Raw genomic sequence first — 13,876 nt, forward strand, 5'->3', positions numbered from 1 at the left:
GCATCTCCCTAATGTCTTAGTTGTCTCTGCAAGTGTTCTTTAGGCGTTGCGTGACATCTCCAAGAACAGTAGTGAAAAGAGTTACCATTTCGATCGAGGACTGCGAAGTTTCAAGGTTTTATTCGAGCCTCTTAAACGGTTCTTGCAACAGCAAGAATGGAGAGACGAAATGAGTGAAGCGATGGCTAAATGATAATACATAGTAGCGTCAATCCCTGCTTTGAACGAATGCGCGCGCATCACTTTCGTTAGAATCACTTGTGCCATCCTGAGCCGACACCCAGCTGCTTGTTTTGTTTATGCACAGAGGACCCGAGTTGGTTATAGTGAAATCGAGCAACCGAAGATGACCTTCTTGATTCCATTTGCTGCAACGTTTGGCCTGGGTAGGTAAAATTCGCTGACCTATAAGCTTACTATAGCAAACTATACAAAGTAATTCTAAATTGATCGCTAGGAGGTATAGGGCGAGTCGCTTCAACCTTTGGTTGAGATCTCGTGAAATTGAATATGCATGGCCGTATTATGTACGATTCGAGGATTAAATTTCGACCGGTACAGAACTTTTCCCACTAAACCAATGAGAAATTCGTGTAAAACTGATTTTAGTGCGTATGTCTTCGTTAGTTCTTCGAAGCTGTGTAAACCTTTGGCACTCCCAGCTAATTTCAGAGAGCCCGAAAAACAAAACCACACCGACAAAATTAAGAGCGCTAGCGTTGTCTGTGATATTAGCTCTGTACTTTTCTTTCACTGTTTTTCAAGGAATGGTTCTCGTCGAATAAAGGAAGTTGTCTGTGATATTTCTTCTGTAGCTTCCTTTCTTTTTGTTTTTTTTCAAAGAATGTTTCTCATCAAAGGAATTTTCATTACCTAAACGAACTTTCATGGATAAGAAAGAGTCGGAAAGAGATGATTTGCATAATTTCCATCACGTTGATTTAATTTTTACTCGAACGTACGCCCATCGGAAAATAAGCTGAAATATCTCTTCTTTCAATTAAGATGATGATTTATCCTTGTTTCATTAACATCTAAATCTTTTTTTTTCGTTTCAGTTGAAATTAAATCTCATTCATACGGATTCTGGCTTAACAACAAGGCTGTGACTAAATGCCTGGCAGCGGGGTAGGTCTCAAATTAAATAGACGACATGCCCGGCAGTAAAAAAATTTTCACGTAACTTCTACCGAAAGGTTCTTTCAAACTTCTTAAGAGTATCTGATGTTTGTTGAGAAATGTCAAGGGATTAAAAAAGTTAGTTGTTTTTTTAGTGAACAAATTCTCCGAGCTTGTACACACTACAATATCGCTCGACAACCGGGCGATAATATGGTATGCACAAGCTCGGAGAGTTTGTCCACTAAAAAACCAGTGTAACGTTTGGAATCGCTTGACATTCGTTAACAAACACTTCATATTCTCAAGAAGTTTGAAAGAACCTTCCAGCGGAAATTGCGTGAAAATTTTTGACTGCCGGGTATTTGGTCAATTTGAGACCTTGCCCAGCTGCTGGGCATTTCGTCATTGCGTAAAAGCAAACCTGTACATTTTGCTTTGGTAGTTGAATTCAGTAATTACTAAAATCGCGAAATACATTGTGTTTAGAATGTTGGAATCATTATGTTCTTACTCTCTTTGTTTACTCGAAATTTCTCTTTACGTGCAGGCATTGTCTGGGACATAAATTTGACATGCACGGATACGCATCCAAATTTGTAACCCGCAGCGTGACGATCTGCGTGACGATCTGCATCACGCAATATTTGGATAGAGGATATAAAGAAATTTGTAGCGTTGTTATGTCCATTCGAGCACAGTTGATAAAAGCATTAGGATACATTAGATACTAAGAGCGATTTTTTGGGTTTCCCACGATATAGTTTTAGAGAGGATATAAAAAAATTTGTAGCGTTATTATGTCCACTCGAGCTCAGTTGATAAAAGCATTAGGATACATTAGATACTAAGAGCGATTTGTTGGGTTTCCCACGATATAGTTTTTGTCCATTTAAATGTTATGTAATTTCATAATCTCGTAACGCTGCTCTTGTGGATTTCAATAGTATTTGTTGTGGGAAATCAGGCAGCGCTTCCGGACGTCGGAAAATGCACATTTATGGAATACTATTGTAAAGCACGTAACTGTGAGACAGACTTCTTTATAGAGCGGCGAAAGGATCCCAAAGGAAGCTGTAGGTAAGTTGTTACTGATTCTTGTCGGCAATAAGGACCACTCCTTTGTGCAACGAAAATTATCCGGAGAAGAAAGAACTTTTTTATTTGTCAGAAATGATTAGTGAGATATATTTTCTTTAAAGTGTAATTTGGTAATTGTTAAAATTTAGCGATGTAAAAGGAACTATAAAATTGCTATTTCTTCAGAAATATACAAAGTTTTAAAACATACATGTTTCGCCTTTGAGCTTTTTGCCATGAGCGCGACCCCGGCTAGGCGGGTTATCCCACCTTGAGACGTTTACATGGCAAACTGTCACCCCGGCTGATAGGGATACCCCACCTGGCAGACCGGGCAACCCGCTTAGCCGGGTCACCCCACCTATCATGTAAACGTGATCAAGATAAAATAAGAAATTTTATGGACAGGCGGGTTACCCCACCTAGGCGGGTTACCTCACCTACGTGGGGTCCCCACCTCCATGTAAACAGGCCCTAACTCACGGCTTATTCACTTGATTAAACGATTTTACTACAACGCTTTGGTTAACTCCCACTCACAACTCGCGGCTTATTCGTAGGAAACACTCACAAAAACGTTCCGTTGTAAGCTCGTGGAACAGTGTCATATATGGGGCGATAAAACACGTGTCGCATACATGTTTGTTTGGTTATGTATGGATTAACGAAATCACTCATAAATGTCAATCAACTTAAGAATAATTAACGTATCATACAGTTTCCAACAAGGGCTGCGCATGTTTCACACTCATCAAAAAGTAGAAATAACGCATCACGGAAAAATTGGATAGACAACTTGAAGGTTCTTGTATCACCAAAAGCATAAAATGCCAGTTCACTGGGTTTTAATTTCGTATTTTCTCTGGTCATCAAAAATTAAAAAATACTCAATCCTGTATCGCGCAGTAACCCTCTTTCCCCTCCCTATCATTTGATCGATCAATCAACTACATTATTCATTCATAATGATTGGATAGAAGGAAAAATTATCAACTAACAATTAAATAATATTATACATTTTATACATTTTAGTGCTCAACACGATGAAATGCTCAATTGTGCCACAAATACTTTGAATTCTTGCTCTGATGCCAACTTGCCATCAAGTCTCCTGAAAGCACAGATTGAACAAAATTTCGGAGTAGATCTCTTGTGCACTAAAGGCGCTGTAGATACCCCAGCCAACATCTTTGGTAAATTGCTTCCGACTTTGCCATGCTCCGGATCTTTCAACAACGAATCAAGCGCCTGTGTGAAAAACTACCATGAAAAATTTATTGCAAATGCATCGGATCCTGCTCTTTGCAAGTAAGTATCAGTTAGTGAGCCATTGTTCCCTCAGAGGGCGAGTCGGGGTGTATTCTCTCATCAAAATAACAGGTATATCCCTGGGATAACTTCATAAACTCCCGTCACCCCCCTTAATCCCCACCTAACGTCATCTCCCCCCCCCCCAGCCTTTAGAGATAATGATTTCAACAAGGTCTCAATGGCGTTACTCGTTAGCCCTACAGCGGCAAAACATTTTTAGCTATTAGGAGTAAAAATTGACAGTTAAATTTTAACTGTTAGTCGTAAAAAATGTTAACCTTAAAAGTTTTCCTCTACCACAATGTCATTTTTGTCATTTTGGTTTAACCGTACCCATAAAATGGCCAAAGTTTTAATTTGTAATAATTTTCTCGAATCATGTTTTTCAAATACTTATTTCAGTCCTGGATTAAAGGTTATTTTTACAAATGCTGTAAAAATTTCTTTCTTTTCAACATGCAAGATAAGCAATCTTAGGAGCCTTGCTAGAAATCTCTTAAGTTTGCAAAAACTCTAGCAGGGGCCATTTTAGGCTCAAACTACCTGAGCGGAAACAACTTTCTCCACACTGGCGTACATAAAGAACATCTAGGCCAAAAAAAAAAGAACTCGCAATCTACTTCACAAGAGTTGGGATTGAAGACTGGACCCTAGAGAAGGGCCTACATTTGGCCAAACTCACTTGAGCCCATGTAAGATTACCCATGTCGTTGAGGACATTTTTTTCTGAGTTATTTTTATTTGTATAGGGGACAAGCTGATGCAAAGAAATGTCTGAAGAATCTGATGAAGTCTGACTGTAGCTTTCCCTCTCAGATCCAGGAAATCTTTGATCTGAGTCTTAGTGACCACAATCCTTTCTGCACCAACAAGCGGGATCCTGGGGCGACTGGCAATGAAATATGTGATGACGTGGTAGTAAATACTAGAGATTCATCCGCTGGTCGCATAAGTAGCGCATTCAAGGCACTTGTGCTTTCTTTCTTGTTGGCGTTATTCTTGGCGAACATGTAAAACTGAGAGGCCAGTTCCGAGATTACTTAATTGCGTTAGCTACAAAGATACTTTTCCAGATAATTTTCCTTACGAAATTCTATCAATTTCTTTGCCGAGCTCAAAACTGACCATCTCTCTTATTTCTATCTACAAACATTACGCTATCGACATTGCTGATCCTAGCAGTATGCAGGACGCGTTTCATATGAACTTCTTAAAGACCTCGCTCACCGTGGAGTCTCAGTGGCTCAGTGGTGGAGCATCAAAGCGCGGAATCCGAAGGTTTGAGGTTTGATTCCTCATGTGGACTCAGAATTTTTTCTTTGTCCCACTCTCGTGACAAAACGAAAACATCTTTCTGTAGTGTATTTTTATGTTTGGAGCTTAGCGTATTGGGTTGCAATTACAACATTTAGATAGCATTGTAGTTTCTCGTTATTTAAAAAACTATAGTGCAGGCTTTGGTTCTCGTCAACTCTTCACCTGGTTTTCTTTATGTTCCGATAATTTCCTTATTTTGTTCTGTGATTGGTTTCAAGCTAAAACTCGTCTCGCAAAGCATCATTTTGCCAACCAGAAAGCGCAACCAAAACCAACCAACTTTGTTTCCAGGGTCCTCTCTCTTCCTCTTCCCTCGTGGGGGGGGAATGAAGAGGACCCTGGGAACGAAGTGTATTTTTCCCTCGGAAGAGGAAAAGAGAGTTAGATATTTCATGTAAATTCAAAGGAAGTGTACCTCATTTTGTTTAATCAGGTAAAGAGTTTTGTTCTTTTGTGTCACTAAACACTGGCCTCTTTGCGTCAGTATAAATGAATATCGGATACTCCAAGCTTCCCGTTTGCAAACTGAACAATACAATGACTATATATGTGATCAGTATTTTTTCCTTTAAATTTGTTTTTAAGTCATATGAAGTAAGAGAGAGGCAAAGAGAAAGGAAAGGTTTTTTATTAAGGTAATACTTCCCCTTTTTAGATCGATATTATGAGTAATGACATGGAATATTAATAATAACAGATTAAGAATATAATAAAGTTTGGAAGAAGCACATCCTTGTTATTGAGAAGGAATAATTATGAAAAATGGGGGACTGATGTTTCATTCCATGATGTAACAACAAACACAAAGTCGATACTTGGAGAAAAATTTCCAACAGCTCCTAAAATAAATTTGGTTGTTTGCGAGGGAATAACTAACAGGAAACTCCTTGAAATAAGTAGTATGTTTCGGATAAGTACAAATTTTTTTTTACTTTATCCCAAAAAATTAAAATAATGATTCTTTGAATGTTCGTTTCAAAAGACAATTAGGCTGAGGCTCAGTTCTTCCTTTCAAACAAAGTTCCTTGCATTTGGATCGGCGTTCTAAATTAACGATGCTTTTTTTGCATTATTTCGCATTTATTTTGGGTAGGTTGAAAGTCTGTAAGTATTTGTAAATTTTTTTGACGTTACCAATTAAATAATTAGTCTTTATTTTTGAGGAGATTTGCATTTGCTGTTAGCTGTTCTAAAACATTTCTGTAAGGTTCGAGGTAGAAGCTTTTTTTTGTTTAAGAGCTAACACGTTAAGGGGCTTTTTTCTTTTATGTAGAACAACACCATCTAACATGTCTATTGAACCCTTCTGAAAAGAAGCTTTGCGAAACATTTGCTTCAACCGACATCAGAAATAGAAAAAAGGCAGACAAGAAGAAGGTAGCTGAAGAACCCCTCCATCCATCGGAGCTTTGTACACCAACTTTCTCAACTGAAATGATTGGAGAGAAAATCCAGAGTTTCGATCCGCGCGCATTTAAAAGCGTCTTTCAGATGTTAAACTCAAGGATAATTTCTCGACTTCTTCACCATCTTCAAAACATTGTTCCGTACATTGTATTAATCATGAATTTCTTAAGGCGAATCTTAAGTTTTTTATTGTTTTCTTAGGCCAAAATTAAAAGACGATTCGTTCCTCATTTCGGATTATTTTCCAACCTTGCTGCAAAGAGACTTCCGAGTCTGTTTCAGTCGAATGTCACCAAACGTGCGGGGATTTATCTCATATTCAGTGACTTTCCCTTGCAGAGATTGCAGCATAGTGACATTCATTTACCGGCATTGACACTAAATTTAGCAATGGCTGCACAAGACCGATTTTTGTTTCCAAAATTCTGAAAGTATTTTCACGTTGGCACTTTCAAAAAAAATATTTAGCTTACACTGAATTTTGTTAGGAATGTATTTCTTTCCTACGAGAAGTTTTGATGCTTAATTTATGCAAATTCTTTTTTTTTTTTCAAGTATTTTCATCCAGAGTGTTGAACGCGCCTATGTTAACCAATTCGCTCAAAAACTGAGGTACTGTAGTCTAAAATAATATTTAGTTTGCATTAGGCAAGAGTGAGTCCGTTGGGTGTGATTCTCTTTTCTTTGTGATTGGTCAAGAAAATTCACGCCACCCATAGAAAATGATTATCATTTCTCTGTTGAGAAATATCCTTTTCGTTCTTTTAACGTGTCACATTCATCCATAAAGCTATCTTTACTCTCTCCGCCATTTCAGGATGATTATTATTATTCACTTCGCGAACATAAGATCGAAGTAACCTTTTCCGTTTTATGAGAGTCTATAAATAACTTACAAGGGAAACTGACATATCCTAGGGGCTGGACTAGGAACCTCTCTGTCCCATTAGTTGGTTTAAGAAACGACGTCAGCGACGCCGTGGACAACGTCGGCTAACAAATGAACACCCACGAATCGCGCGACGCTCTACAGTCATTTATTTTGTTTCTTACTGTTATAAGTATCTCGAAACTGAATATGGAACACAGATTTGAATTAGAAATGGGAACTTTTAAAAAATTAGCCGTTGTTGTTCACGTTCTCCAGACAACCCAAAGTTTGGTCATTTCACGTTGTTGTTTTGCAGAGGGACAAAAAAATTTACAGTGAATTATAACACATGTGTACAATTGTTCCGCTCACCAAATCGTTTGTTAAGTGACGTTCCCGTTTCCTATTATTAACTCTCACCTTACCTTATGAACAGATCAGATGCAAAACTAAAGCTAATAGCCATTTATCACCCGCAAATCAATTTTTTCTTCGTAAACGGAAGAGTTGTTTACTTTAGTAATTATCATACACGGAAAAATCGCATCAATATCAGTATCCGACGCACTTACCCCTCCCCAAATTGAACTTGACATTAACGCTAACTTGATATCAGTTGACTGTTGTTGGATGTGTAATCTGCAGTGCAGGCGTCTTATTAGGGCGAGTTAATGCTAAGAAACACGCGATCATTTATTCAACCGGCCATGTTTGATTTGGAGATAAAGACAGCGGCGAGGGGAGGGGAAGGGGAAAGGTGAAATATGTAATATTTACCTCCCCCACCCCCACCCCTTCCTTATTCTTGACGGTCACCCACCCCCTTGGTAAAAATTTCTTTCTCTCCCCAGCCTTCCGATGCAATTAAAATGAAAGATGGCAGCCATAATTTCGCTAAGAAAATACTGAACACTCGCTCACCAAAATTGTGCCTGCGTCTGCAGGCCATTGGGTTTGCGGAGTTGCTTAGATACTGACGTTGATAGTAAAAATTCTCGAGTCATGGCGTATTACCATAACTTATGAAGCAGACAAAAGATCGAAGCTTTTACCCAGACATTATTCCATCCTTTTAAAAAAGGTTATTTCAAGTTATTCTACTTTTTATTCCCTTTCTTGTGCATTTTTTCTGCTCTTTTGTCACCATAGTTAATGTCTTAAATTCATTCATTCGCGCGCTCCTATCATTTGTCAAAGGCCACAGCCTGGTCGCCTAACAGCCTATTGCTTTAAAATTTCCAATCAGAGGTCATTTTTAGTACTTTGTTGTTGCTGTCATTATTGTCATTTTGATTTCCTCAACTGAGGGGCGCTCTGTTTTTTTTTTAAACTATGAGCTACAAGATCCTGTGTTTCTTGGTTCCAGTCACGGTGTTTTTTAACCTCAGCGACGCGGAAACCAGTATGTCTGATTTCGCAAACTGTACACTTACGGAGTACCTTTGTGACGCGCGCAAGTGCACCACACAATTCATCAAAAGCGTTCAAAATGACCCCGAAGGAGACTGTGGGTGAGTATGTTTGATTTAACACCAGTTAGAAACGTTTCTTAAGCCGAGGTCTTTTGTTTTAAAAAGTCTCTCTTCAGATATAGATTGAGAGCTATCTTTAAACGCCCTAAATCAGTTCTTGAAAATTGAATTTAAAAAAACTGGCCTAATGCGAAGGTTCAATAAATTGGTATGCACAAAAGCTGAAGTGACTGTTCTTAATCAGTTTATGCAAATGAATATTCCCTTAGAGAAATATTTTAATAGTATGCCTTTTGACAATGGGTAATTTTCATACGTCACCTTGGAAAATACCATAATATTCTTTTATATCCAGATTTGGGTGATTCTTCCAACTTCCTTCGTACCACGAGCAGACGTGCTAAGTGCTGAAAGTTCTCGACACTGTTCTTGCTTTCTACTTTTATAAACAGAACCAGCGATGGAGTGGCGTTAGCTAAAATGTATTTAAGTCTCTGTAAGGTTTTAGATGCAGAGGTCTGTTTCTCAAGGGCACATAGAGATACGTCAGAGGATTTTGGTTGTCACGATAACATTTTACCTGACTCCCCCATAAGTGTCATAAACATTTTTGTGATTCACCCCTTCCCTCACTGACAGTTAATTGCAGTCAATTATTCTAGGTCCCCATAATACTCTATACTCTGTCGGCGATAACTGATCTCCCTCCGTCCCCCCCCTAAAAACCATGTGCCACCCCACCCCTCCCCCCCCAAAAAAAACCTTCACCCACCCTCCTCCTCCTTAGGCGATAAGTAAGTAATTACTGAATGTTGGTTAACCTCTGCGCATGCTCAACTGATTGTTGTTTCCTTCATACGGTACGTAGAGTCCAGTACAACAAAACCTTGGACTGTATCATCATGTCAAACAAGCTATGTGGCAGGGTTTTTCCGAGTGACTCATTCAACAGGACGATTGATGATACGTTACGTGAAGGCATCAAAGAAGAACATATATGTAACGAAGCATTTCTGGGTGAATTTCTCGTTCCCATGGAGTTGCGTAGTGACCCGTTTTGCTCAAATGTGTTTTTTAACAACACAGAAGCATGTCTGAAAACTTTTCATGAAAAATTTATGGCTGACAAATCGGACTCCACTCTGTGCGAGTAAGTAGTAATTTTGTAACGAGTAATTGAGTCTCAGTCACTAAAGGGACCGGTCACTTTCATTGCCTTGGAAGTCAAATTTTTTTCTTCATCGCCTTAGCAGTCTATTTTCTAAAAGTCTCTCCCCCTTTATACTCTGTCAGCCACAACTCATTCTTCTTCGATCTACCTGAAAAACACGTAATGTCCCATAAATCCATCACCCCCATCCCTTCCCCCCACGATGAATAATGACCGGTCCCTGAAGAGCGTTCATTGGCTGTTTATCAAAGAAAAAGTGCACCCAGAAAGTTTGACAACGGTCGAATACGGACCAATGTTTTTTGCCTAATTTCTTGGTTAGACATTTTCAATAAGGGAAAGAGGATTGTTTCAAAAGCTTGCTGAAAATTTGGGAGCAACTCTAGATCAAAGAGGCGAGTGCTCTTATCTTTATGCCAGTTTCAGCATGGTTTTTAGTTAGGGACAGGTGTGGGACGGAGAATTTTTGGAGATTTTGTTTATGTTACGATAAAATTTACCTTACACACCCCCCCCCCTCTTCCCATTAGGCTCTGCAGTATCTCTATGATCCTCCTCACTCCCCCGTGATTGACAGACAATTGGCAGTCCATTCTTTACAGTCCCCTCTCTATACTCTGTTGGTGACGACTGATTCCACCCTCCGTTCCCCCTGATAACTGTGTGATTACCCCCTAAAGTCCTCCGGCACCCTCCCCACCTCCCCGCACCCTCCCCGCCCCTCCCCCCCCCGCAATAAATAACGAGAGGTTCCTTGTATGTTTACTTTTCCTAAATTCAACAGGGAACGTGCCAAAGCAAAGAAGTGTTGGATGGAGGCCATTAAGTCCGACTGCAAATTTCCTCCTGATTTCTTTGAGGCGATAAAATTTGATTTGTTCGACCACAATCCTTTCTGCGCCAACAATCGGGATCCTGGGGCAGCCGGAAATGATCAGTGCTATGGCGTGAGGGACATAAAAAATCCCTTCAATAGAAAGGACGACGTCAGTGCAACCGCTGGTATGAAGATTAATGCATCGCTGGCTCTACTTCTTCCTCTTGGGTCATTTTTGTTCGTACTTAAGGTTTAAGAATAAAACAAAACTCTCTTGGGGGATTTCCAGATTTTTATTACTCATCCGTAGCCACAAGACACAGCGGTCAAACAGCGAAACACTCTCGGGTGATCTTTAATATACATACAACAGAATATGAACTGTTAAAGTTGACATTAAGTAAAACAGCACGTTCCTTAGTTAACTGTATTACTACTGAGCTTGTTCAAATAAAATCTTAGCTTTGAATACATGTTATGTGTATTTGACCGATGCAGTATGAATAGTTGACCCTATCAGAAACTCTATCCTGTGTGAGAGGAGCCGGGAGAGGAGCTGGGAGAGGAGCGGGGAGAACAGGCGAAATAGAACCAAAAAAAATGCTCAACCTTGCACAGATATGCGCTTATTCGAGCGTGGGCGCTTACTCGAGGAATTTGCGATTTGAGTCAGCGGTCAATCAACCCAATCGCTTCACGGTAAACTAGTTCGTTTTCGGTTACCTTGACATATACAGAAGGAATTCTAATACCTCCTCAACTCCCTGTGCGACTCTAGATCGAAAGGCGCTCAGCGTGTCCAGAATGAGCTACAAGGCGTTGTTTTTCTTGGTTTCAGTTTTCTTCAACACTAGCTATGCTGAGATCAGCTTGGCTAACTTCACCGACTGTACTCTTACGGAGTACCTCTGCGATACGCGAAAGTGCAAGACACAATTCGTCAAAAACGTTCAAAATGACCCCAAAGGAGACTGTGGGTAAGTTTGTTACGTCTAAGATATTTTCTGGGTTTTGGTCATTGCTGAGGTGTAAAATCTTGATAATGTGGTTTCAAGTCGTCCAGACTTTAACTGGAGCGTGGAGGTGCTTACTTGAAAGGACGAAGAAGAATTTCAGCTCAACAATTTCCTGATGGCACTGAACTTCTGCGATCGCTTTCTTGTAAAAGACTCGTACATTTATGCCCCGACTTTTTGCTTGAGTTTTTAGAATGTTATTAGCCATTATTATAGATAAAGTTGTCCTGTCTGGGAAGCTCTACGTTTTCGATTTGCCTCAAACACGCGCGAGAGGTAGCTTCTATTTTTATTTCCTGCGTCAGACAGGCAGAATACAACCTTCAGTTTATGTTTTCGTCGAGAAAAGAAAAGCTGAAATTTGTTGAAAATCACCGGAAACGATCAGAGCATAATTGTGTAGATGTTGCTTATCATTTTGTGATTAATTCGTATCCAACAAAGCATTGCGTGACTACAAGAAACTTGTGGTTGGCGGCTTTTAGCAGACAAAGAAAGCAGAATCTTGAAATATTCCTCCCTCAGGGAAAGAAAAGGAATAAAAACTAGGGCTGGTGGAGTGAGGATCTTTTCGTCCTCCCCCCGCCTCCTACCCTCAACGGCCATTTTAACTCCAAATCAATGAACTCCAAATGGCTAAAGCTCGGGCAATCCTAAGCCTGAGACGAGTGTTTCCATCTTTTCTACTGCAGAGTTCAGTACAACGAAACCCTAGCTTGCATTATTATGTCGAACAAGATTTGTGGCAGAGAGTATCCAAGCGGCATATTCAACATGACGTTGGATGATTCGTTACGTGCAGGCATCAGCGAGGACCACATGTGTAACGAGGCCTTTTTGGGTGAATTTCTCGTTCCCATGGATCGACGCAGACTGGACTGGCATTGCTCAAGTGTGTTTGTGAATAACACAGAAACGTGTTTAAAAACTTTCCATGATAAGTTTATGGCTGACAGATCAGACGCCACTCTTTGCGAGTAAGTTATAATTTTGCATCGAGTATTTCAATGTTAATATGTAATGTAATCGTTTCTCCTTCACAAAAGAGACAGATTGACATTTATCGTAAGGGGTGGGGGTGGGGAATAGGAGGATTTTGTTTGTGTCACGATTAGATTTACCTGATCTCCCTGCTGAGGTTCTGTAGTATTATATTGATCCTCCCTGATTGGTAGTCAAATTTTTAAGCCTCCCCTCCCCCCTCATACTTTGTCAGTGACGACTTATCCCCCTCCGTCTCCCCTGCCTTTTATTTTTATTTTCCTAATTTCAACAGGGAACATGCTGAAGCAAAAAAATGTTGGATGGAGGCCATTGAGTCCGACTGCAAATTTCCTTCTGATTTCTTCGAGGCGATAAAGTTTGATTTGGTCCACTACAATCCTTTCTGCGCCAACAATCGGGATCCTGGGGCGACCGGAAATGATCAGTGCCGTGGCGTGAGGGACATAAAAAATCCCTTCAATCGAAAAGACGTCAGTGCAGCCGCTGGTATAAAGATTAATGCATCGCTGGCTCTTCTTCTTCCCCTTGTGTCATTCTTGTTCGCTCCTAAGGTTTAATAGAATCAAAAAGATACTCTCGGGGCATTTCCAGATTTTTATAACTATGTTGTCATGCATTAAGATTTAACTGTAACTTTCTTCTTTAAGCACTGGACACAGTGGTCGAACAGATATGTAAATTATAGTGATGTAGATTGGCACCATAATGAGTTTGTAAAATTGAAGTTTCAATTTTTTTATTTCTATTTTTTAATTATAAGGCTGACGTTTCAAGCGTAAGCCCTTCTTCTTTTCATTCCAATGAATGGCTAACGCTCGAAACCTCAGCTCTACGAAGTCTTTAGAACGCTTCTTGGATGGAGGGCGCTTAATAGAGAGGGTGCTTATTCATCGTCGACTTTTCAAAAATATCCTGATAACTTAATTAATTATCATAGAAATTGCTAAAATTGCTACTCCTCGAAGACTAGAGAATGCTCTAGATGTTCCTGGGATGTTTATGGTATTTACCACGAGCACGGCAATAGCACAAAAATTAAAATGAACAGCAAGAACATGAGGTGACTTAATAGAAAAGAAACTATTAACCCGTATTTCCGCTGTAGTTGAAGCTCAAAAAGTTATAAATAAAGAGGCAACAGAAACAAGTTTTCCTTTTAATGACTATTATTTAAGAAAGTGAGGGACGAGGGAGGGGGGGGGTGGGGCACTTTTTCGAGAGAGATGCTTCTAAGGCCTGTTTAGGTGTGGGACCCCAAGTAGGTGAGGTAACCCGCCTAGCTGTGGTCGA

General features: G+C 39.8%; 3 protein-coding genes across 4 annotated transcripts; all 3 read left to right on the top strand.

The window, feature by feature from the left end:
• Window positions 1-230: 230 nt before the first annotated feature.
• LOC113667812 (uncharacterized) lies at window positions 231-5,555 on the top strand. The gene is made up of 4 exons (XM_027183670.2): window positions 231-386; window positions 2,067-2,199; window positions 3,232-3,507; window positions 4,260-5,555. The coding sequence occupies exons 1-4, from the start codon at window positions 347-349 to the stop codon at window positions 4,522-4,524; spliced, it is 714 nt and encodes a 237-aa protein (XP_027039471.2). The 5' UTR covers window positions 231-346; the 3' UTR covers window positions 4,525-5,555.
• Window positions 5,556-8,086: 2,531 nt separating this feature from the next.
• Window positions 8,087-11,034, top strand: LOC113679421 (uncharacterized). Of its 2 annotated transcripts, XM_089207224.1 has the most exons (4): window positions 8,087-8,186; window positions 8,472-8,616; window positions 9,446-9,727; window positions 10,533-11,034. In XM_089207224.1, the coding sequence occupies exons 2-4, from the start codon at window positions 8,510-8,512 to the stop codon at window positions 10,819-10,821; spliced, it is 678 nt and encodes a 225-aa protein (XP_089063350.1). In that variant the 5' UTR covers window positions 8,087-8,186; window positions 8,472-8,509; the 3' UTR covers window positions 10,822-11,034. The 2 variants fall into 2 exon arrangements, with proteins under 2 accessions (XP_089063350.1, XP_089063349.1); XM_089207223.1 differs by lacking the exon at window positions 8,087-8,186 and having other exon boundaries at window positions 8,310-8,616.
• A 205-nt stretch (window positions 11,035-11,239) lies between these two features.
• On the top strand, window positions 11,240-13,733 carry LOC149045853 (uncharacterized). Its single transcript, XM_089207225.1, has 3 exons — window positions 11,240-11,542; window positions 12,274-12,558; window positions 12,858-13,733. Exons 1-3 carry the CDS (start codon window positions 11,370-11,372, stop codon window positions 13,141-13,143), a joined length of 744 nt encoding a protein of 247 aa, XP_089063351.1. The 5' UTR covers window positions 11,240-11,369; the 3' UTR covers window positions 13,144-13,733.
• The last annotated feature ends 143 nt before the right edge of the window (window positions 13,734-13,876 follow it).

This window comes from Pocillopora damicornis, chromosome 5 (assembly GCF_964200805.1).
Source record: "Pocillopora damicornis chromosome 5, jaPocDami1.2, whole genome shotgun sequence".
NCBI classification, from domain to species: Eukaryota; Metazoa; Cnidaria; class Anthozoa; order Scleractinia; family Pocilloporidae; genus Pocillopora; species Pocillopora damicornis.

What these genes read in the sequence shown, in the direction of transcription:
- LOC149045853 (XM_089207225.1), top strand. Translation starts at nt 11,370, where the DNA reads ATGAGCTACAAGGCGTTGTTTTTCTTGGTTTCAGTTTTCTTCAACACT. An exon ending in GACCCCAAAGGAGACTGTGG is followed by an intron (nt 11,543 to 12,273) that starts GTAAGTTTGTTA and finishes TTTCTACTGCAG; the next exon opens with AGTTCAGTACAACGAAACCC. An exon ending in TCAGACGCCACTCTTTGCGA is followed by an intron (nt 12,559 to 12,857) that starts GTAAGTTATAAT and finishes TAATTTCAACAG; the next exon opens with GGAACATGCTGAAGCAAAAA.
- LOC113679421 (XM_089207223.1), top strand. Translation starts at nt 8,438, where the DNA reads ATGAGCTACAAGATCCTGTGTTTCTTGGTTCCAGTCACGGTGTTTTTT. An exon ending in GACCCCGAAGGAGACTGTGG is followed by an intron (nt 8,617 to 9,445) that starts GTGAGTATGTTT and finishes TACGGTACGTAG; the next exon opens with AGTCCAGTACAACAAAACCT. An exon ending in TCGGACTCCACTCTGTGCGA is followed by an intron (nt 9,728 to 10,532) that starts GTAAGTAGTAAT and finishes TAAATTCAACAG; the next exon opens with GGAACGTGCCAAAGCAAAGA.
- LOC113667812 (XM_027183670.2), top strand. Translation starts at nt 347, where the DNA reads ATGACCTTCTTGATTCCATTTGCTGCAACGTTTGGCCTGG. An exon ending in TGCTGCAACGTTTGGCCTGG is followed by an intron (nt 387 to 2,066) that starts GTAGGTAAAATT and finishes GGATTTCAATAG; the next exon opens with TATTTGTTGTGGGAAATCAG. An exon ending in GATCCCAAAGGAAGCTGTAG is followed by an intron (nt 2,200 to 3,231) that starts GTAAGTTGTTAC and finishes TATACATTTTAG; the next exon opens with TGCTCAACACGATGAAATGC.